The sequence below is a fragment of the Hippichthys cyanospilos genome, chromosome 11 (genome assembly GCF_059441005.1).
Source record: "Hippichthys cyanospilos isolate Australia breed blue-spotted pipefish chromosome 11, RoL_Hcya_1.0, whole genome shotgun sequence".
NCBI classification, from domain to species: Eukaryota; Metazoa; Chordata; class Actinopteri; order Syngnathiformes; family Syngnathidae; genus Hippichthys; species Hippichthys cyanospilos.
The window spans coordinates 12113304-12138240 of NC_142379.1; the positions used below are offsets into that span (position 1 = coordinate 12113304).

Here is a 24937-nt window from a genome sequence, read left to right on the forward strand (position 1 = left end):
CTCAATGCTAAGGTAGGCTATTAATAAAATAATATGACCATGACTAAGGTTATGGCATTTTAGTACTTGCTATAACTTGAATAAAATAGTCAGCCTGCAAAAAATCATGCTAACGAAAAACATGAAAAGGAAAGTCTGGACATCCTTTGACTCAGCGTCTCCAGAAGGTCAATTTATAAACCAGAGAACAGGCTTCAGCCAATTCCATTGGCATATTAATTTGCTTTAGGCTTATACAGTAGTTTTTAATTCCACGCCCCTAATTTCAGCAGTGATTGCATTTTTTGAAGTGCCATGGCTTAAGGACCCTACAAAAGTAACTTCAAAGATTTGTTTTACAGGTTTGAAGATAATTGCTGAAAACATAAAAAGACTGAGAACTGCACAACAGTATTTGAAATTGTCGCAGTGTAGAGAATCATTAAATCATTATTTTTTTCTGTTCCTCTCTTTCTGATTTTTCTAGGCGCATGACGACTTCATTGAAATTTGCTGCTAGATATATGTAAGATGTACAGTACTGGCAGCCTTAGAGCGCCTCATTGTCGGCTATAAGTGCGTGTGTACCACAGAGAGGCAAAACAAAAGGCAGATGTGGTAATCACTTTATGTAGAGTGCCTCGTCATTGCAGCATGGAGAACCATGGCAACATTTTGGCGGCGGGATGTGTTTTATATATATATATATATATATATATATATATATATATATATATATATATATATATATATATATATATATATATATATATATATATATATATATATATATATATATATATATAAATTTATAATAAAATATATAAATATATATAAAATTTCATGGAAAAATTTATTTACGTGTTAAAAGTTCCGTATTCTGCCACCCGGGAGTACGTATGACGTCACTGCTCTAACCAATCATACGTCCTGCTCGATCATGTGACATGCCAGGAGGCCCTGACCTGACCCTCGCCTGGAAGGCACTCTTGTCCATTCCAACGTGGCCGCCACGTAGTTGCTTCATCCCCCGCCCGAATCGTCAGCCGTCGCCACGGTGACAGGCAAGCGGGTATGGTGGGGGGAAAAAAAACAAAAAGAGGAAAAAATGCACTGGGGTTGCCGGGCAGCGAGTAGGTCAGGTGCACACGCTCTCACCACGCTTGAAGAGGACACTGCGGAAGAAAAACAGCAGACGTGAGATAAAAACTAGGGCAAAGGTTTACAAAATGAGGCTCGAGGGCACAGAAAAGCTCCCACTTTTCTTATGGAAGCACAGATAAAAATCAATACCTCAGAACTATTTGAAAAACATTATCATGCCCTATAATTTTAATATCAATCACTACTGTAATATTTCTGTTCATTCATTTGGCTATAATCATGTAGCCCCCACTACTACTTGAGTACAGAGTGTGAGTACTTTTGCCACACACCTGACCAAATAGGTGGAGCATGTTTGGGACTGTTTGTGGAATTTATTTGGACCTGGCTGGTGGCGCAAACAGCTGATAACAAGGTGACCTGCAGGGCGGAGTGGTCAGCATCAGGTGCAATAATGGAGGCTTTGTGGGTAAATAGGGAGTGTTGTTTAAAAAAAACAAAAAAGTGTCGTGAGAAGAAGGCCGGCTCGGCCAAAGAGAGCCCTGATAAGGAAATACCTGGGAGGGCCAGTCACTTAATTGTTGCTCAAATAAACGACATGCCAGCCAGTGTAAAAAAGTGCTTGAGTGCACTTGGTTCATTCTAACACTTCAGTATTTCTGGGACATGTAATCTACTTGTTTGCATAAATGTATACATAGTATACAGTATGTGGTGCATTCAATTAGGCAACATTCAAATCGCTGTAATGCCAATTTTTCAGTGTCACATATAATTTTAAAGGAAATATAGTGTAGTATTTGAATATATCAGTTTTTTGGAGACATATGCCAGATTTTGTCCAAATGCCTAGAATTTGAAAATGTTGAGGTCAAGTTAGATTAAAATGACGAGTAATGAATTTCATTCATCCAACTGAAAGGATATGTTTCTAAAGATTGGATTCAATATTTGTGTATTTTTCACATTTTAAAATCACCTTTTCAAATCATGAAACATAAGTAAAGTGTAAAGTAAATACGAAGAACCTTTTTGGTATATTTTTATAAGCATTTTTGTTATGACCTTCAATTTAATATACTTTTAAAAGATGTCATGACATGTATTTTATTTTACACCCTTAAAAATCTAAGATTTTATGACAGGTGTTTGGTGATAAGGGATTTATGACTTAATTTATTAATAAGATTTTTAATTTCTGTATTTTTATTTAATTTTGAAATATTAAAACAAAAACCATTTCATTTACAATCGTGAAAATGAAGATTTTTTTAGGGTTTTTAACTAAGTTAGTTACTTGATATGTTGCATCAAATCATATTTTTTTATTCAAATTTAACTTTAAATAACTTTAATCATTATTAATAATATTACTATTATAAAAAAATTACAATAATAAAAGTAAAAAAAGAGAAAAAAGAGAAAACCATTTCCTCAGCTTTTCAAAATTTTCATTAAAAATTACTTCAATTCCATGTTGTTGTATTTTTTTTTTTAAATATTTGTTAATATATTTCATTCTCAATCACTAAAAATCAAAAATGCTATGCTGTGAAAATCCAGACGATTGCCTGTTTGTACATTTTAATGATACTTTTTAAATGTCATTTCCTTTGAAATCCTTTGAAATTAGGAGCAGCTAGTGGAGCACCTTTTGCACACACCGTTAAGCAGTGGGTCAAAGCTTTTTTTTTTTTTTTTCCTTTGCCCTCCCTTCCCATCTGTCACACGGCGTGGTGCCATCAGCACTCAGCCTGGCTCAGCGTGGGAAATTGAGTGTGTGAACGCACCTACGAAATTTCGAGCCGCAGCCGGAAAGAGGAAGCGGTGCAGTGAAAAAGGCGCTTCAGGCTGTCACTTTGGCACAGTACTCATTTGTGTATTTTCGTTTTGAAAAAGATTCTGTGCTCGTTCTCATAACAGTCCAATTTTCAAGAGTGGAAATTTGAAATAATTTGAAATATAAAAAGTCTACACACCCCTGTTCAAATAGCATTCCAATAAATCATTTCAAACGTTTTCCCCACATTGACGTGATCAATGATATGTAAAACTGACGTTTTTTTGTTTTTTTTTTGAGTGGGCAGGTAATGTAAACAAAGTAAAATTTTAGCAGAGTCTGCTCAGAATTCACATTCAAATTCATATGAATGCGGGTAAAAACACACCTGCTACAATCCGAAGTGCCTCTGATTAAAGAGTAGATGTTCCAGTAGTCTTTCACTCACATAATTTTTGCATTCGTTGCAAATTATTCAAAGCATTTTGTAAAAAATGTATCGTATTTTCCGGTCAGGTCATAACATTAGATATTTCCACAAAAAGATGGTATATGGAAATGTTCTTTATTTTTTTTAAATTACTTGTTGCCAACAGCAACATGCTATCTTTAAAAGACTGAAGATGCCTGCACATTTAATCGCAACATATTTATAGAAAATGGAGGGACATTTTCAACATAACACCAACAGAATACTGTACTGCAGAGTTAAATGGCAGTTCAAAGTCAAAATCAATACTTTGATAGCATTATCTTTTGTTTCTCTGTATTCAATTGATAGATTATTTTAGTGAACACATAAACACATTGCACATGATTTATATATATATATATATATATATATATATAATCATACAATCAAATACACTGTATACTGTTTATCTAATTTACATATCACAAACATTTATACAAGATCTTATTCAAATTAGACATTTTTTTATGAATATTTTTTATAATATATTTTAAAAACTCGACACCTTTAGTAGATACATATTACTGATGGACTGCCTCCTGGTGGCTAGCAAAAAAAAAAAAAAAAAAACGCAGATAAACCGCACCAGACTATAAATCGCAGCTTGTAGTCCGAAAAGACAGTATATACACAAAGTGTGTTTCAACAAGCTTGTATAAAGAAGGGGTGTCCAAACCCCCATGTTTTTGATCATTCCCTCCACTACACCATTGCATTAAATGATCAGATTTGTAATCAGGCTTCCGCTGAGCTTGATGATCAGCTGATCATTTAAACATCAAAAACGTGCAGGAAAACGGCCCTCGAGGACGGGGTTTGGACATCTGTGGCCTAAAGCACTGAAATGAAGCCTCCCCCAAGTGCTCCCCGCTATTTACTGTAGCATGAAAGCAAGCTTGAGAAGTTGGATTAAGAGCCTCATTTCCTCACGCCATCAATCAATGTGCGTTCAGCTCCAAGGAACGAGACGCAGATTGGACAGGAAATGGAAGGGCGGAGGAGTATATTTGTGTGTGTGTGTGTGTGTGTGCGTGTAATGGACTAATAAAACAAAGTATTTACCCAGGAGAGACCCCCGAGTTGCACCATCTTGTTTACCGGAGCATCCTAATGTGTGACAGGAAGTCAACAAGTCAACACGCCATCGACACTGTGTGTCTGCTTGTGCATGTGTGTGTGTGGGGGGGTGATCATTAAGATGCGTGAGGTAATCACTGAGGTGCTAAGGAAAAAAAAGTGTAAAGATAAAAAGAAATTCCAGAGAACAAAAAAAGCTGATTTAGAAAAATTTTAAGAAAAATGTTTCCAAAAATTCATGTGTTAGTCACTGAGAAATCAAGGAAAATTGTAGATGAATGAGTAAATAAAATTAGAACAAGGGCAAAAATAATCATGAAAAAAGTTGAGTAAATAAAAATTGAACATGGGCAAAAACAATCATGAAAAAAGTTGAGTAAATATTTAATTCTGAAATCTTTTAATATTTATAATACAGTATTATTAAATTGTAGTTTGCAAATACAACAGATTCTTTTAAACATAAAAAATAACCAAGAATTAAAATAAAAACTAAAATAGAAGTTTTACTTTTAAAAAAATGACCATTGTCAATGTATTATAGAAATCTACAGTATATATGTGTGCACGTGTGAGTATGCACGTGTGTATGATGCATTTTCACAAAACCTGGCTTATGTTGGCTAAAATGAAAAATGAGTTATCGATTTACTGTATTCTAACTCTACACAAAAATTCTTTAAAAATTGTATACAAATGGTAGCTCAAAAAATATCGTTACAGCACTTTCACTGTTGCCAATTTGAAATCCCTCATTTTGAGAAAAACCTGTTAAAGGTTTTTCCACATGAATCTTTTCAATGTCCATAGCAACCAGTACTTTAGGAAAAACGATATTGACCCAAAACTTTCAGGAAGTGTTAAATGACCACTTGGACGTAAATTCCAACAACAGGCGAGGACATCATCTGAGATTTGAATACGTAGAAATCTGAGGAAGTTTAACACCTCAACAGACGAAATTGGGCAAAAATGTTTTTTGGCGTCAACCCCAAAACAACTTTTCCATTAAGGTCATAATTCATTCAGTCCATTTTTTCGTGTGTAATTGTGTGTGTGTGTGTTTTAATGCCAAAATATTGCAATGGAAAATTTGATTTAATATTTTTGTATTGATCAAAACATGATTTGCTGTTTGGTGTGGACACAAGTGAAGAATATAAAGTTTGATAACATTTTAATGGTTCCACCAGTTTTCTTTTGATTTTTTTTTTTAAATCAACATCAACATTACTTAGAAGTCTCTCCAGACATGCTGCTTGCATTGATTACCGGTAATTTACAGGGAGACCGTATTTGCAATGAAGTACAATATCATCTTTTCATCTTCAGGTTTCATATTTTTGTCCTTATACTTGATTTACAATTTAGCCAAAATAAATGAGCATAAAAATCAAAATTTGTATGTCCCAGACTGATTGAATACTCGGTAAACGACACGTGTCAACATAGTATCACAATCGATTATAAGAGTACAAGATCACTCAAAAAACCTTAAAAAAAAGTTTACTTTCTTATTTTGATTGTCTCCACAGTAGAAGGGGGGAGGGGCCTCATCATTGTAAACAAAACAGCATCTTGCTTGAATCCTAATTTGCTTTGAATATAAATGAAATATGCAATTCCTTCAAAATTTATATCAAAATTTCATATCATGTATTTATTTATTCATAATCTAAATAACAAGTAACAAGAAATACAGTCTATCAATCTATTACTGAAAAAGAGTTCAAATATAAGTTCAGATCTGGAGAAATGATGACGTCATTAAAAAAATATCAGTTTCTTTCATTTTGGTATTTATTAATACTAAAGATGTTTTCACCCAAATGAGTCTTTTGTTTTTATTCTATGGGAAAAAAAAAATATATATATATAAAAGTCACAAATCCCTCCTAATACAAAGATTATTTCAAGCGTCTGCCCTCCAAAAATAGTCAAAAGTATCAGTATATATATATATATATATATATATATATATATATATATATATATATATATATATATATATATATATATATATATATACACATCTGTTAAATGGATTTTTGCATAAGCCGGCAGTTAGTATGTTAATAATTACTGTGCTTGTTATGAATGATGTAAATCTTCAGTGCCAACATTGTGATTTTGTGGTGTAAAACAATGTAATAGAGATACAAATGTGAAAGCAGCAGCATGATGGGGAGGTGAGCGCTGTGACAGGCGATGCAAAAAAGACGAAAGGAAGTGGAAAAAAGGCACAGGTGACGCATTTTGGCAACGAGACTGACCGTCTTGCTGGCCGACATGGAGCTGAGTGTGCCGATGCTGTTGGTGTCCGTCACCACCATGGCTGACGGGAAGCGCGCCGGGTGCGAATATTGGGGCGGCTCCTGTTTATGTGGGTACACTGTGGAGAGATGAGGGAAAAAAATGCTTCCATTTAGGATGAATGGGGCAAAATGATGTTTGTATACAACTGGCGCTTCTGGGTGGCGGAAATGTGCTGATAAGACTGTAAACGGTGCTATGCTACATACATACATACATACATGGATGTTTTGGAAATGTGAGAGGAAGCCAGATTGCCTGAAGAGAACCAACGCGGGCTTGGGGAGAACATGCAAACTCCACACAGGAAGGCCAGAGTGAGGTGGATTTGAACTAGGGTCCCTTAACTGTGAGACAGATGTGCTAACCAATGTTCCACCGGGCCACCCAGCTTGTAACTAGTGCTGTCAATTTTTGTTGTTGTTAAATAATCGCAAATGTTCTTCAATTAATTGTGATTAATCCCATTTTTCAACAAATTTTTACTGAAGTCGTCACAATCAACAAACACAAAACATTTGATTTCAAAGACTGCTGTAATATCTTACTTTGATTAATACATTCTATTATTTTCCTGTAAAATACAGCTGTTGTACAAAACTGCCAAATCTGAATCGCAACAGGATTTTTTCACTGACAGTCTTTTCATACAAACAATTTTTAAATGAGCCATAGAGGAATGTTTTAAAATAAATTTACATATGCCTCCATCTTTCTGCCTGTGACTCTCCTCTAAAATGGTTGCGAAGTTAGCAGAGTAAAGCTGCCACAGAAAGTCAATATTAACTAAGTTAACTGAATTAATTTTGTTAACGATTTAAACAATTTGATCTCCAAAGTTAACGCTTTAACTTTCTACATTCATCTCAAGGCGCCACTAAGCAAGTATCAAGAAGCGAAAGGTTGTTACTGACTATGCGAATGCGTGACGGTGGCCATGAAGGGCTGCTGGCTCATGTGACTGGGCGACTGCTGCATGAGGCTCTGCTGGTGAGGACTGTGAAGCTGCTGCGAGAACTGGACGGGCTGCAGGGCCGCCAGGCTGCCTGCCACGCTGTTGATCACCGGCACCGATTGAGACTGTGACGTATTCAAGCCTGGACGTAGAAAAGTGCTACCGGTTAGGACTTCAAAATAAGATGGCGGCTCAAAGGAGGGTTACAAACATGGTCAGAGTTTGGAGGTTCTTTCACGCTTACTTTGAGCGATGGCCATGACTCCAGAGAGCGGCATGATGAGGTTTTGCGTCTGTTGGTGGCTGTGATGCGTGCTGTGGATGTTGGTCAGCGTGCTTACCGGAGGGAGGCCGCCGCCCGAACCTGAAATCTAAAACCGCACATTACCATTACCTCTACGGACAGCGGAGTCATTTCTTGTATGTTGCCTAATCAAAACAAGAAAAAAGCAAACCCATCAAATTTATACTTAAAAATACATTACAGTGTCGCCAATGGTGTGTTCACTGAGAGTGCATCTTGATTTGGTTCAAATTCGTTTAGTTGGTTCAAAATTCTTTTATAAAATGGTGTGCATGTATGCTTGAGAAATCAAACATTCACAGACACACACACGAAATCAAACAGTGATAAGAAACAAAAGGTGGCTTAAAAAACATTTAAGCTAAAAATATCTGCACATTTTTTGTTCCTCTAGCAAAATTCTTTTCTCTTCTGTAAGCCCGTGACACTAGGATAAAGTAGCCATGCTGTATGCTAACATTAGCTTCCACTAATACATACTACTAATACTAGTATATATATACTAGTATATAGTATATATATAATACTAGCTACAGCTACTGCTGCTGATAATAATAATAATCATAATAATAATAACAATAATCAGGAAAAATGTGAATTTCAACAGATGATTAAAGGCCTTTAAATTGTGTTTGTTTTTGTTTTTTTTTAAATAAACCAAAACTCCGGAATAAATTATAATATGGGCCTCATAAAGATTTTTCATGAAAAGTTCAGTTTGGTCCCCCCCCAAAAAAGAAACAAAAACAAAAACAAAATTTTAATTAGTTAAAAATACTGAAGAAAATAATACAGCTCCCAATACAAGTGCTGAAATACCAATGTGGGGGTTCCCTGTATAATTTTATATACAGTATTCACTGTACAATTAAATAAAAAATAAAACATGTTGTTTGGAGTACGACGCTAGAAAAACATTTTTCTGTAATCAAATGTGATGTTGTTAAAATGTCACACTGAAAATCTGAAATGTCCACTCATACTGTTGAAAGCATCTTTCTAACATTTCCTCATCACAAAGCAAATATTTGAACAGGGCACAGTTGAGGACTTACCAAAAAAAAAAAAAAAAACCATAAACATATGCATCCTCTGTCTGTCACGGTGGCGTTTAATCGATTTGGACATAACGTTTCTTTGTTCACCGAGGGAACAACATAACAGCATAATGTGCTAATTGTGCTAAAACGCAGAGTGGCTCTTATCTAATCTGAAGGCCACAGTGTTGGCAGTGGGGGCGGGGCCACCCAGGTGTGCTCACTCACCATCTTGGCGTCGGGTGACAGCAGACTGTGGCTGGGGTCCAATCCCCCCGGAGACACCTGCTGGAGCACCGGCTGGCTGGTGGCCATGCCGCTGCTAGCGTGGTGACTAATGCTAGTGGACGACGTCACCTCGCCGGGGCCTTGGCTGTAGCGCACTGAAATACACACAAAACAAAACATACTTAAACACCAGAGATGAGACAAGATCTCGAGCAATGAAATCTCGCGAGATTAGGATGCCATGAGATTTCTCATCATTGCATAACACAAAAAACTTTTTCTTTCTACTTTTTGTCAATTGATCACACAGAATAATGTCTTATACTTTTGCTTTTTACTGATCTTGATAAAAAAAACACATTGTCAATTTTGGTGAGTCTTCAAAATAAATGTGACTATGCCCAACGGACACACAGATAATTGAATTTTGACATGAAAGCTTTTATTTTGGAATTGTTTCCAGAAAGCATGTCACAACATCGGCTAACTTCATATCGCACAACCTCTTGCTGTAAAAGAGTGACGACAAGTCGCAACTCCATACAAGTAACACAACCTAACCCAACGCTAAAAAAATGCACGCCTGATTCAAATGATTAGAATTATTCTCAAGCTCCAGCAGAGCTTGTTGATGAGCTAATGGTTTAAATCAGGTGCGTTAGGGAGAGAAAACTGGAAAACATGCAGGACACCGGCCCTCGAGGGCGGGAGTTGCCCACCCCTGTTCTAGGCTAAAGTAGTTCAGCTGAATATTAAAGGCACTCTGGAATCCAATGGGTTTCGTATGTCAGCATAACAACATCAGATCATGGCAGTTATGGTGCTAACACTGCTTCTTTACCTTAGCCTGACAGAGCAAACAAACACATTGCCCCCATTGCCCGGGTCTCTCCTATCTACCTCGTTTGGCCAAGGCCATCCATCCTGTGCGACAACATGCGCTCTTCCCCACCGCAATAAGCTAAAAGCTGGGCTAAGCTAGGCTAATGCTTTGGAATGCTAGGTGACGACACTGACTGACAGTCGACTGTTTGCCGATGCGAGGCCCTAACTGTGATATCAACAGAGTCAACATTACACAATTACAAGCAATGTCAAACACATTCTTATCCACACACACACGCATTCACACACACACTGACTATGTTTGTGCTCCAATCTGCCATCTTCCTCTCTCTGTCCATGACCCAGGTGTGACAACGGAGCACTTTACTTACCTACCTATAAAACACACACACGTACTCGCACTAGTGCTTATACCATAGGTCTCAAACTCCAGTCCTCGAAGGCCACAATCCTGCATGTTTTTGATGGTTCTCTCCTAAACACGCCTAATTCAAATTGTTAGCTCATCGGCAAGCTCTGCTGGAGCTTGAAAATGATCCTAATCGCTTGAATCAGGTGTGTTCAGGAGAGAAGCATCCAAAATATGAAGGTTTGCGGCCCTCAAGGACTGGAGTTCAACACCTATGGGTCATACAGACAGGTTTTTCCGTTTGACCACTTGTGCATCCGTTCGCTGAATGTCCCAGTGAAAGGCACTGAGCAATACTTCAACCAGCCTTACATTCATGCACTTGCTTTCTAGCGTGTATTCTCTGTGTAACATTAGTGTATGTGCACGAATTACCTATTGTCAATAAATATAGGTTTTTATACAGAATTCTCTCATCCCCTATTTTTATTCATAGTCTGTACTAACACCCATATTACATTCAGCGGACTGGGTTCCACAGATGCTAGCATAGCAACTGCTAGCATTAGTTTTTTTTTTTTTTGACAAAAAATCTTTTGTTTTGTTGTTGTCAACAACAAAAGTAAGACATAATATCTTAATCGATCAAACGAATCAGAGTCTGCTCAGTGATTTCATTTTACCTAGCATAGCAACAGTTAGCAGGATATAAATCTTTCCCTTACTTTTTGTTCACAATGTTAACAAAGCAAGGAGAAATGTTAAACTGATAGCATAAACGCACGATCCAAAGCAAGCTGAGCTGTTTTATTAGTCTTCTGAGTATAATTATGAGCATTATGAAAGATTAAAAAAGAAAATAATATTTGGTGTGCAGAGAGATTTTCCCCTGTTTAACAAGTACTTTACACATATGACAATAACAATAAGATTTTTTTTTTACAGTGGCAACCCCGATGGTACAAATCAAAATCATAACAACTTAATTATGTATCAGTCTGTACTTTTTTATGTTTAGGAGTTGTACTTCTATTTTTACCAGTGTTTATTTCTACACACTACTCTGTACAGTACTTGTATTTAATATGGTAAATAATGTACTTTTGAACAGCCTACATGTGCTTATGTTATTGTGACTTCCGATGACATGATATACAGTATCGTGTTAGAGGGGCCACGTGCGTTAAGCATGCACCTTGCCTGTCCTGACGCAATATTTGCCCAACTGTGCACTAACTGCTAATTGTGTTGACTGAGGTTAATTAAGTCATCCGTCTTGTTTTGGGGGGTTCACAGAGAGGTGTGAATCTCCACAAACACACTCACTTCACTTCATTTGCTCACAACATAGCAACCAAGCACTGCAGGATAGGTGTTTGTAAACTTTTTTTTTTTTTTACTAAGAAGTACCTCATAATCCTAAAGCCAAGCGAAATAGTCATGACCTGTTTAATGAAAATGAGCGTACGTTTGATTTGTATAAAATAGAAAAGGACAGTACAGACCAAAGGTTTGGACCTTCTCATTCAACGCGTTTTATTTATTTTCATGACTATATTTTAGATTTTTAGCCAAGGCATAAAAACTATGAGCGAATGTATGTGAAGTTGTATACTTAACAGAAAAAAAAATCAAATAACTGAGTGCATGTTTTAGATTCTAGTTTCTTTGAAAATAGCCAGCCTTTTTTTCTGATTACCGCTTTGTACACTCTTAGCATTCTCTCGATGAGCTACAAGAGATAGTCACCTGAAATGTTTTTTGCTTCACCGGTGTGCCTTATCAAGGTTAATTAAAAAGGTTTCTTGTTTATCAATGGGTTTTGGACCATCATTTGTATTGTGCAAAAGTAGGTTGATATGTGTCGACAACCCCAATGGACCACTGTTAAAATTTGTATTATTGCAAGAACCAATCAGCTAACTAAAGAAAAACAAGTGGCCATCATTACTTTAAGAAACCAAACGAAAAGGTGTTTTGAAACTTTTAACCCGTACTGTATATTGTCGGACAAATGTTTGAACTCAAGAGTTAGGGCTTGCCGGGGAAGGCTGGCGTTTTAGAGTACAGCGCAGAAATTACTAAGCGCCACATAAGCATGTTGTTTGAGAGGTACGTTAGGGGTCCAGCACCTGGGGGGGCACCTCGGACTAGCTGGAGGACAGGGCCACACTGAGAAAGGAGGCGGCCCGGCACTGCGCCGACTAAACAAGAGGACACGGTACATCCAACGGAGACCCAGGAGGTCTGTCAAATGCGGGCTGCACACAATGAGCGCAACCTGTGGTTTGAGTAGGCGGCCTTTGATACTACATGGCTCTCATGTAGAGGAGCTGCAGGCTTCTTGCAATCTTGAAGTTACAAGATAGCGTTTAATTCAAGGGGGATTGGACGAATTTGTGGGACTAGGCCTGTTTATAATGTTTAGAAACAACTGGCGACATGGTACTTCCAGGTTGCAACTTTGAAATACAATTCAAAATCATCATTCGAGCCATGGACAAGGCTCTGTCTTAGGCAAATGATACAGATATCTTAATTTACATGTGGCGTGCTCCAATTCTTGCCATCTTTTATTGTTGTGATAGCGACGCGGCTAATTCCTGGAAGGACTGGCTTCAACTCCGACAGCACCCGACCGAAACTTGTCAAGTGCGGTTGGAGTTGCAGTTGGAGTTATGGCCGATCCTGAACAAAGCGGGCCTTGAATGGCATCCTGGCGCTTTAAGAGGTCCAGATAACTGCCCTTTTATGAGCGACCTTCCATTGTGTGTCGAGCAAAGGTCAGTGGTCCAATGGAGTGCTTTATTGTCCCGCACTCGTGTTTACAAGGCCCGGCCGAGGGTTGCGGGGCCTCCAGTACGTCCGCGCAGACAATATGAAGTCGGACAAACTGGAGGACGGGCGCTCAGAGACAATGAATCACAGTTAAATGACTGGTTTGTCTTTTGATTTGATGTTTTGGAGCATAATAGTACTCGTGGGGTGTTGTTTTAGCATCACAATGAAGTACTCTAACATGCTGCTCTCACTTATAACACGGCGAAATAATCTGGTTTAGGAATGGAATCTGCATTTTAAATGATCATTTGTATTCCAAATGTAAACATTTGAAAATGGCTTTGGAGACTGAATTGCGCTATAATAAATTCTGTTTTATTGAGTCATCAAACTTCTCTGCCATGCTTAGTCTATTTGTGAAAACTCAAATTTCTTAATGATTTAATGCTATCTATCCAAATCAAATGAAACATATTGGTAGCAACTCCACAAAATTTATTATAGTTTGTTTTTGAAAGACCCATAAAATAACTGATAAATGGTTATGTCTGTTTTGAATGGCTTCCTGAGACTTTTTTGAGCTCTCCTGCCTCCCAAATTTACAATTGTTTACTGTTGTATCGTTGTTTACTGCTGATACTGTTTACTGTTGCCTATTGACAAGTGTAAATGGTTTCAATTTAGTCGCAATCAGACAACATTATAGAAGGAGGCTGTCCTTAAAGGACCTGAGGGGACATTCAAAATGACTCAATAGTGATTGTTTCAATTGAAAATGGCAGACTTCCTGTGAATCGTTGAGCATGGCTTTTTGAGACTTTTTTGTGGATCTATGCATACAGAACATGTCTACCAAATACCATATTGCAAAGTAAAACTAGTTCCAGGAGGCTGAATTTTACAACCAAAAAAAAAGTATTGCTGTTAGGCTGTTAATTAGGTTATATAGCACAGCCTCAACCCACGTTCCCTGATACAACGAGAGAACTCGACGAGAGAAAATGTTTTTCAATTTAGTGTCATCCATCAATCTACGGTACATTTAAATTTGGCAACGATCGAACAAAATTTCTGCGACAGTGACATCTTTAAAGGACCCCTGGAAACAGCCCAGTGATCCGATTTGATTGCTCGGCGGAGCCATCGGAATCAATAAAACTTCACAACACGAGAGGATAATTCTTTGATCCGACCCTGCGGTGAACTCTTGGGTGTGAGTGAAGGTGCGGCGAAGGAAAGGGAGAGGTTTGGGAGGGAGGGAGATACGGGGGGTGTCAGCATCTCTCGCCCTCTTCTAGCGGCTCATCAGTCCTGTCTGGCCCAAAAAGAGCCAATACCCCAGTGGACAGCTCCTGCTGCTCCAAGTCTGCAACCAGGCTTTGCAGCCAATAAAGGTGAAAAAAAAAGGGGACGGGGGTGTAAAATGTGACCCCCATTCCTTGAGGGACCAGCAGAGATAAATGACCCTAGTTTGCAGCCAGGGCAGTCTTCTAATACAGGAGACAATGGGGACTCCCACCGAGGAAGGGTATAGTCCAAGCAGCCCCTTATCAAAGGCCCGGGAGATGTACTAGCAAAGGATTTTAATTGTCCATTAAGCATGCATAATACAGGCCGTGCCCCAGCAACGCAATGAGACACCCCGCCGGGACATTATGGCCCGACACTGAAAAACAGCTGATGCCGTCGGAGGGACGCCAGCAGGACACCTTGTAAGCGGCCAGCTGAGAGCCAAGCCCGACGTGGAGGTCAACGCCTGGTCAGGTGAGCCCGGCCACCACAACCGCCAAAAACTGGCTATTAGTCGAGGAGTCAAAATGACCCCAAGGTGACTTTGAAACTGTTACGTTTTACTCAGGTAGAGTTTGGACTTTACAAGGACAATGAAAGGGTGGATATTTTTTGCTAATGTTAGCATTTAAAGAGCACATGGTTGGACTTCAGTAATAGGGTTCAGATGGGAAGCTGGAAATTTTACTACATCAATTATTTTTGCAATGACAGTGTGAACAATAAACATATAATATGACTTTGTGACCTTGGTTACAGGGCGAACAATGTCAACTTGGATCCTTTTTGCTAATGTTAGCATTTGAAGAGCCCATGGTGCACTTATACTTGGCAACAGGTTTTGGTGCATTCTGTCAATTTATATTTTACTTTGATAAGATAGACATGCATTTTAAAAACTACAAAATGTAAGGGTAAACATTTTTTCTGGAATTTCATTCAAAGAAGTTTAAAATTTCCACAAAGCTTCGTATTTACTGGAATATGTGGATAATAGGTTTTATGAAGTCACTGTAAGTTGAATATGTACATGCAAACAGCAAAATTCTTTATCTTACTGACATTGTGGACAATGGCAGGGTGGATATTTTTGGCTAATGTTAGCATTTATAAAACACATTTACTCAGCAAAGACATTTCATTGCACTTATGGATTGATATTTCACTACGACAGGGTGAACATGATGCGCAACACCCGACTCGTTTGCCTTTGCGTTTTTTATTTTAGTCACAACTAATTCAAATGGATTTTCATATCATTCCAACAAGTGACAAGAAAAGAAGGCAAGCAGACGGCGGAGCGAGTGGCTTATCAAAAGGTAAAAGAGCAAAGCCAAGGCAAACAGTTTGTTTTCGCTCGTGTTCGGACACGAGTGGACACAATAGGCCGCTCGCCGCCACTTTTATGGCGGCTGAGTGATGGCGCTTCGGATAAAGCTATCAGCTTTGTTGTTATGTCGTATACACGGCAGGTAGACTTTGTCAACACCAATCACTCGCAAGGCAAACACCGGCGTCGGGGTGAAATGGTCACGGCGGTACGGCCGCCAAACGCGGAAGCGGCGATGACCCGCCGCCAGTCGCCACCGTCCCCTCCCCGAAACCGCCCCGCTGACCCCGAGCCGACCCCGAGCCCGTCGCCCTTTGTGTCCTCTCGGCCCGGCGCGCTGACTTTGGAGTGGAGATTGCAGGTACAATGCGGATTGTTCTCAGTGTGTTGTCAAAGATCCGAATGACAATGGCATTTGCTCAGCTCCACTCACTCATGATCATTGATCACTCGTCTGTCTTCTTCTCGCTCTGTGATCGCATCAGAGCATGCGGAAACGTCAAACAACAGCTCCAATACCTGCCGATGGTACGTTTCGAGCATGGTTCGTTCTAAAAGAGGAATGACGTACTCCGATTTTGAATCGAAACTAATGTTGTTTTCTAGTGATTTCTTTAATACAGAGTATCCTGGTTTTGTAGCTGTTTAAATTTATATCCATTGCTACTGCTATTTATTTACTCATTTGTGTCATTCTTTTTTCAGTTGCTATGTAATATAACATTCGATTCATTTACTTTGTCATATCCTCCTGAGACCAATTCGACTCTTTTGTGTCCACTGTTGTGTCCATGTTCTCTCAGCAAGACAGCAAATTTAATGTCATAAAACCCAAGCAATGTAAAAGCCGGGCTGTCTGTTTACATTCTGAAAACAGTTACTGAAATAAAAGGAGCGACCCAACAGTTTTCTAGGCTGTTTAACACCAAACAACCCCAAACATGCATCATTTTGTACAAGACAACCTCATGAATAAAACAATCCAGAAAGTTGGGTCTAATTGACTCAATTGTTGTGTTGGTCCTTTTTTGACCAATAATTGGGTTATTTTTTTTTACCCAACTAGAGTGGAGCACTAAGTAGGGCAGCTGAAATTTTAAAAGATAAAGCCAAAAAACAAATACACACTACAGCAGATGCAAATGACTAGGTTTGGTTTCAGAAGAATATTATTTATTTATCATTTTAAGTTATTGATACCACTCTAAAAACGGTTGGGCCAAAATAACCCAATTAGCTCAGAAAAGGGCCAACCCAATATGTTGGTCAATGCAACCTAACTGCAAACCACATTTTTAAGGTTTCCTTGGAGTTGTTTTGTGCAAATCAACCGAGAAAGTTGAGTCAAACGGACTCAAATTTTGTATTGGTCCTTTTTTCAAACCATAATTGGTTCATTTTAAATCCAACTGATTTTAGAGTGAAATACAATAATTTAAGATTGTTTTCTGCACTTATTATTGCACGTATAATTATGTAAAGATTGATTTCCATAAATGGTTGCACTTATTTATTTTTCAGAAACCCCACATTTATATGCTACCTCTCCTTGTCCACTTTCCCCTCAGGTTGTCATGGAAACGTCTCCTGGAATTGTTTCTGCCCTATGAATTATGCCTAGCAACAAGGCGCGGTGTGATCCAGGGATGAAAAGTGAGCAATTCAACCTAATCATGATGACTTTATATTGAGTAGAGAGAGAGCTGTGTGTAAAAACTAAAGGCGGCATTTGGCAGTATGATCTTACTTGGGGGTGAAGCGCTGCTCTGCGGGTGGTGCGGCGAGCCATGGGACAGCAGCGGGTTGATGGTGTGCGTGGCCGGCGTGCTGTACGCGTCCATGGCCAGCTTCTGCCTGAAGGCCTCCTCCTTGCGCCGGTTGGCGAACCAGTTGTACACGCGCACCTCCGTCACCAGGTTGGAGCCCAGGCCCTGGGCTTTGGACGGCGACACGCCCCTCTGGAGGCATTCGGCTCTAAGGGAATCGTTACGTTGATTAGGGAGGGGCCACATTTTTACATCTGTATGTATAGCAGAGTGATCAATGACCTGAAAATGAGCTGAGAACTCGAGTGAGATGAATCCATTTTAAATAGTCCCGCTTTTGGCATATGGGATCTTGTTGGATTCGGCCTCTTTGGTACATATGTGACATGAACAAGGCCTTCCTCCATGCTCTGCATTTATTTCATTTATTATTTCATTAACATACTGGAGCACTTACCAAGTGAATCCAGTTTAAGACCATCAGTTCACACATTGTCACATGGGATAGTCAGAGCCACCCAACAGAAAGTACAGTGGGCCCCCGGTTAACGAACCCCCTGTCTTACGTATTTTTCATCTTATGACATGGACCACGGCGTTTTTTTGTCCCCCTCTTACGCACAAACCCTTTCGTCTTACGAGACATCCAACATGCCGGTCAGTGTGTCCGCACTATTTTTTTCGCTTTGCTGCATCAACAAAAACAACTTTTCTCGCATGTCACGGAAATGCCGATATTCTATTGGCCGGCATCACGTCAATCACAGAAATGCCGAGATGCCATTGGCCGAATGCCCTCATCTAGCTTGATGGCACGAGCTGGTCGGTGTGAAGACTTTGCATACTTTTATCTGTTAGACATGGCTTCTAAAATTGCAAGTGGCAGTAAAGGAAGAAGTAAGAGAATAATGACAATAGGAACGAAGCAGGAGATAATAAAAAAATACGAAGGAGGCGCACGCATAGTTAACCTTGCTAGTGAGTATGGCCGTAACCGCTCGGCAATATGTACAATTCTCAATAACAAGGAAGCTATGATAGCAAGCAAGTCTTCTAAGGGCAAGACTTTCCTTGCCAGGGGACCTCGGTCGACAGCAAAATGGAGAGGCTTCTTCTATTATGGATTAAAGAGAAGGAAATCGCCGGTGATATGTTCTCGTTTGAAAAACGTTTTCGTTTAAGAAAAGAAAAAATAATAATCTGCGGGTTCGTCTTTGCTCCCCTCCGCCTCCACCCAACACCAGCTCAAGTCACGTAGCCCCAAAGGTAAGCAGAAGCAGCGCCAAAAACAAAGATCAAGCCAAACAAAGCACAAATGAATGAACTGTCAAACTAAATCACTTCTAAAACATTATTTCGGGTGTGACCCACGCAGCCCGGTAACAGTTGATCCACGGGCTGGTATCGGGCCGAAGACCAGTGGTTGTGGACCGCTATTCTATATGACTGTAGATAAGCAAGACTATATTTTATATTAAGTAAAACAGATGGTGTTTTTTTTTTGTGTGTGTGTGGCTGCAGGTACATCACTTACTTTTGGCTTTAACTTCATGAAGAATTACTTAAAAATAAATTACATGCATATATATCTATATATATATATATATATATATATATATATATATATATATATATATATATATATATATATATATATATATATATATGCACGGTATATAATAAAACTTCCATAAGGGGCCTAAAATAGCCATTTCAAATTTCAAAGGTTCTTCTATATTTTTAGGCGTGAAAAGATTTTTTTGTGGGCCAATGAATCTGTATTCTGAGGCTAAATTGAATTAAACTCAAATGTGTACAAGGTGGGAACGAACCTGTTGCACTCCTCAACCAGCGCCTCCCTCTCCTCCTTGCTGGGGTTCTTCTGCCTCTCGTAGGCCTGGTAGAGGATCTGTTGCGAGGCGGGCCCCCATTTGAAACGATTACGTCTCATTTTCTTGGAGGAGGGCTCTCCGCCGACCTCGTCGCCGCCGCCGGGCTGACCCATGCCCTGACCGGACGGGTTGAACTCTGGGAAAAAAAACACCGGATCCTGATTGCCTTTGTCTGTCATATTGCTGCCAGAACCTTGCACAGCCTGGTTGAACTCTGCGGAAATAAGAAGAAGCACACACGCGCTTGTTATGACAACGCCGACAACATTGTGCAATGTTTGTCAAGACACTCAAGGAACACTCCAAGACAATCCAATAACAAGACAGCCCACTAGAGCAGTGCTGGTTAACCTATGACCTAGGAGAGCAGTGGATGTCGTCAAGGGCATGCAAAAGAGATCATGCATTCACGATCCATATGGACAGTAAGTTGACAAAAATATTTTAGTGGGCGTCCAAAGAATTCTCAATTCATCCATCTCATCCCTGAAATTCCCCTAAAATGGCCGACTACTTTTGCAATTCATAGCAAAGGTCCTTAGAATTCTAAACATGTGTGCCAGATTCGGTGGAAATATGACACACTTTTTTTTTTTGGTGTTCAAGACTCCTAATATATAACCTCAGAAAAAACATGACACAACACTTAATTCAACCTACAAATGATGGTATTCTCTTAAAACATTTGGGTTAAAAATAACCCTATTATCATGCGTCACACCCATCCGTGCTGTGCAAAAGTCTTGGATCACCCTCACGTGCCAGTGAGTGAGAATTTCAGGCACATCTGTGTTAGCTGACAGTTAGCAATGAGTTATTTCCTGTTTCGTGGTACTCAAACAAAAAGGTGGACATCATATAGGAATCTAAAATCTCACTAAATAGAATATATTTCATAGACACTTTATTTGCTGCAATTGGGTGAATTCTGTTTGTTTCCCATTGCACTGCATATTTACTGTGTGTCTGCTAGGAAAAGGACAAAGGCAAATAGTGACCCAGGACTTTTGCACAATATAGCAGTGAAGCAATACAAATATAATACACACTTACACACGCACATATATATATATATATATATATATATATATATATACAGACACACATATATGTGTGTGTGTAGTGCATGTTCACAAAGTCAGGCTTATGTCAGTGAAAATTCAATCCAAGATATTGATACATGATGTTCTAATTTAACAGAAAAGTCCCTTTAAAATGAAATGAAAAAATGTTTAATTCATTAAGGGATCAAAACATGAAATTAATGTTAAAATTATATAAGTCTATCAGCTTTATTAGAGTACATGATCACTTAAAAGGCATTTCAAAACGTACTTTTTTTTCTTTACTTTTATTCCTTTCACATGGGGGGGGTGAATTCATCATTGTAAACAAAACATGGAACAGCATTGTGACACAATTTGCTTGAATCAACGAATGAAACGCATTAAATTCAAAGTCGAAGTAGAAACAGAATTGTGAAAGAGACACATTCCAGAACTGACTACGAATTACATTTGGATTGTCTGCCAATGATGGGATGACATGACGATCTGCAACAAGGTGAGAAACAGCATGTTTGTACAGTATGCATAATCTACAGCCATTTATGCAATTTGTTTGTCAAATGACGTTAGAGGAAGGACTCCAGGTTATTCTGTGGCAACTTCAAAGGGACACGCTCGCAATGTTGCGCTTCGTTCACTATTCTCTTATTTTCTCTTATTTCTTATTTTCCTAGACGTCGATTACAATTTTGACTTTGCGTTGTTGAAAAATGAAGGTTTAGACCTTAAGGAGGTTGGGTTGTTTTTTTTTTCAATAAACCCCAAAATTGACATTTCTGAAGCAAATTCCTACTTTTGTCGATAACTCAAAACGAATATACCTGACATATGCCTGGTTTTGTTTAAAAAAAAAAGTCATATATATATATATATATGCATTTGGGGAGGGTTAGGGTTAGTCTGTCGGGTGCCTGGTGACTTACGTCTGAGGATCTCCCGCTGCTTGCGCACGTACCAGGTGTAGAGAGCGGCACGCTTCTGAGTCTTCATGGGTGTGCCCTTGTTCAGATGCTGGGACAGGTGTGACTGGTTGAGGCCGGTGATGTCCACCACCTCCCGCTGTGGGATGTTGTGCTGCTGCATGTAACCTTTGATCATGCGGGCTGCGCGCCATGGATCCTCCCTACAAAAGAGAAAAAAAAGGGCCAAACAAGTTCAGTCAATGGCAGCAGCAACACAAAAACATTACACTGCATCTTATGACTATAATTGTCATGTTTTGCAAAGAAATGATGAAAGCAGTCATTCTCACAGGTACTGGTGATGGGGCGCCTGCACCCTCTAGTGGTACACAAATAAATTCCGATCCAAGAACAGTTCAGTTGTATTTCACTTTTAAGTTCAATACTAGGGCTTGATCAGTATATAATTTTTTAAGGGTGATGTCAAGTGATATTTTGCAGATTGTAAACTTAATCGATTAATTGGCCGTTTAACATATATTTAAAAAAATAACCTTCCTAATGATGGCAAAAATAAAGATATGTATTGCATATACATTTTCATTATTTACATATTGTTTTCACTTACATTTAATTTTGAGTTTTCCATGTAAAGTTTGTTTAGCCTAATCTCTTCTTGTTAAACTTAATGCCATTCTTGTCGAAATACAACTTTATAAATATAACCTGTTTAATTTTTATGAATATTTACTGGATTTAATCAAACAAATTAGATATTTTTTTTAAAACCCTTTTGATCTAGACCTGTGACCTGTTTGGAAGAGCTACATTAAAAAAAAAAAAAATGAGGCCACTCTATCAGCTTGAAGAGGCTGCTGTAAATATTTTCAAAAGGTGCGTTCAAGTACTGCAAGGAAAACTTTGGACTTTACAGATTGGAAAACACCTGAAATATCACACATATGCCGTCAGGGAATCGGCTATGAAAATATAGGGAAAATGTATCACGAGGGCTCGTAGTCAATTTACATTGGTAATAATAACAATAACAAGTATAATGAAGTGTTTGGAATGAACTTTTCAATGCAGATTTGCAACTATTTTGTGAGCCAACTATGCCCGTTTTAAACAGCATTAAAACACAAGGAAATAATCGCGGAACTAAAGCAGTTCAATTAATTGACGAAACTTGTCTGTCACTTTTTCGTCGGTTAATAAAGGGGGGAAAAAACAACACGCGCGTGTTTGTTTTGAGAATGTGGAGACCCGCGTGTGGAAGTGTGAGAGTTGTTAGTTTATAACTATTTTTTGACAATGAATAACCTGATGTCCATTGAAGCCTAATCGCGACACTGTGTATCTTCCAGTTGATGATTTATAGAATAAAATTAATAAGAAGTCCACGCTCTTGCCTGCTCGCTTTTTCCACGTGGTTTGGACTGCAATTGCTGCTGCTCGGATCATTTTCTCTTTCAGCTCGGCCATACTCGCGGAAATTACAATTCACTCTATTTTTTTAAATAACAGTCAATATCGTCTTAATTCGTATCATTTCGAGGTGGTAAGTAGGCACTACAATATTATGATTTTGTATTCGTTACAGCAATGCTCATGATGCTATATTTACTCATTCCCTTCGAATTGTTTCATTGTCAGTGTGAGGTGAAATTATAGAATTTCACTCATTGTCATTTTATTCTATTTATTAGACGTAGTAGTAGCAGCAATAGTATCCAGTAGCAGTAGTAGTAACGAAAATATGCATTTTCGCCTCACATTTTGTTTTCCTTTTCTGTTTAGGTGGAATGTATGAATTAGACTGTCTGCCAAAAATGGTGGCAGTAAGTAGTTAAGGGCATTTTTCCTAAATGTTCATCTCCTATTCGTGATATCAACTTTATTATTATTAGCCTACTATATGAATATTAATTTTTAGAGTGCATCCGTAATAGCCTAGTAGTAGTAGACGTAGGCCTTCCACTATTTTGTCAGCCTTCTCTTTCAAGCTTCCTTTTGAACTTTGCAAGGTGCAAAGTAGAAAATGTCTTTACTGTATTATAAAAATGACAATAGTAGCAGTACTTGTAATAGCCAAAGCATATATTTATAATTGTAGCGGTGGTACTGTACACACTTTTTCTTCTAGCACGGTCTTCAACTGCTATTTTTATTTTTACGAAGTGGAAAGTTGAAATGATTATTAATTAATCATGTAATTATTGTTTTTATTAGATCGTTTTACTACAGTGTTAATAGTTGTATTATTAAATAAAATTAGGGCCTATAGTGCACACTTTTTTTTTGCAAAAGTACCTTTAACTTTATTTTCTGCCGTGACGAAAAACGACAAATTAAGATTTTTAAAAATAGCAAAGTATTAATATTTGACGTAAATGAATAAAGTTTAAGTTTGTAGAGGCTTTCAAAAAAGGAGAACGACTGTATGCGAGCGTGACCTAGATAATCTTGTCAATTCCTAACGAAATCAGAGTAAACTAGAGCGGGCTTGCTCGTCGGCACTTTCGCCAAATTTCGCTCTAATTCCAAATAAATACTCATGATGAAAGTATTGGACAAACGGTGAGGCAAAGCGCCGAGCGACTCACGCCAACATGCGCTCGACCTCGGCGCGCTGCTCCGCGGCCTCTTCGGTGTTGAGAGACTGCAGCTCCTTGAGAATGGGCGGCGTGTCGTAGTCGTCGCCGTCTTCCGAGCCCTCGTCTCCGGAGAGTTTAGTGGCCGACTTGCCGTGGCCGTTGGTCAGCGTGTGGAACACCGGCTTGGCGTCGCACTGCTCGCCGTTCGAGTTGCTTTTGTGGCGGGGGGAATGCGGCGGCTGCAGCCGCTCCAGCTTGACCCCGAAGCCCGCTGCCGGACTGGGGTCCATGTCGTCCAGAGCCTGGATCAGGATCTCCCTGGTGAGTCCGGAATCCAGCAGTGCGCTCAGGAGCTCCTGCTGCAGGGACGTCAGCTTGGACACCATGTTGGAGAACATCAAAGAAAAAAATAATAATAAAAAAAAAGAAAAAAAAGAAGTGTTTAAGTTCCTCTCCGGTCCTGCTGACACCTGTTCGTGGGCGAGGAGGATGGATCTACTTTGCCATGATGCTGCTGCCTGACTCGAGGATATAAAAGATGCTAATGAGTGGGCTGGCTGATGGGGGCCTTATGTAAATGTAACGACACAAGAAGAAGGAAAAGAAGAAGACGACGATATAAGAGTAGAAGAAGAAAAGGAAGAAAAGTGAGGAGGCGGCGAGGCCTTCTCTGGGCCCGAGGTGTTGACACTGCGAGGCTGCTGCCGCTTTTTATTGGTTACTCTTATCAGAGCCGCGACTTTGCTGGACTTTGGACGGCTTATTGTGAGCAATAAAAAAGAGAGAGCATGCACCGACACATTTTGCCAGCAAGCTCCATGTGGGGGTGCATGCAAGGATCTCCTCGGCATCTTCTGAAATTAGGCCT

At 39.1% G+C, this 24937-nt stretch overlaps 1 protein-coding gene across 2 annotated transcripts; it reads right to left on the reverse strand.

Annotated features, from left to right (window-relative positions):
- Positions 1 to 807: 807 nt before the first annotated feature.
- On the reverse strand, positions 808 to 24729 carry hnf1ba (HNF1 homeobox Ba). 2 transcript variants are annotated; one of them, XM_088427408.1, is made up of 10 exons: positions 24079 to 24729; positions 21494 to 21693; positions 19444 to 19717; positions 17593 to 17819; positions 9250 to 9404; positions 7925 to 8051; positions 7640 to 7822; positions 6686 to 6804; positions 4398 to 4442; positions 808 to 1154 (listed from the first exon to the last, which is right to left on the reverse strand). In XM_088427408.1, exons 1-10 carry the CDS (start codon positions 24465 to 24467, stop codon positions 1134 to 1136), a joined length of 1740 nt encoding a protein of 579 aa, XP_088283534.1. In that variant the 5' UTR covers positions 24468 to 24729; the 3' UTR covers positions 808 to 1133. The 2 variants fall into 2 exon arrangements, with proteins under 2 accessions (XP_088283534.1, XP_088283535.1); XM_088427409.1 differs by lacking the exon at positions 4398 to 4442.
- Positions 24730 to 24937: the final 208 nt, after the last annotated feature.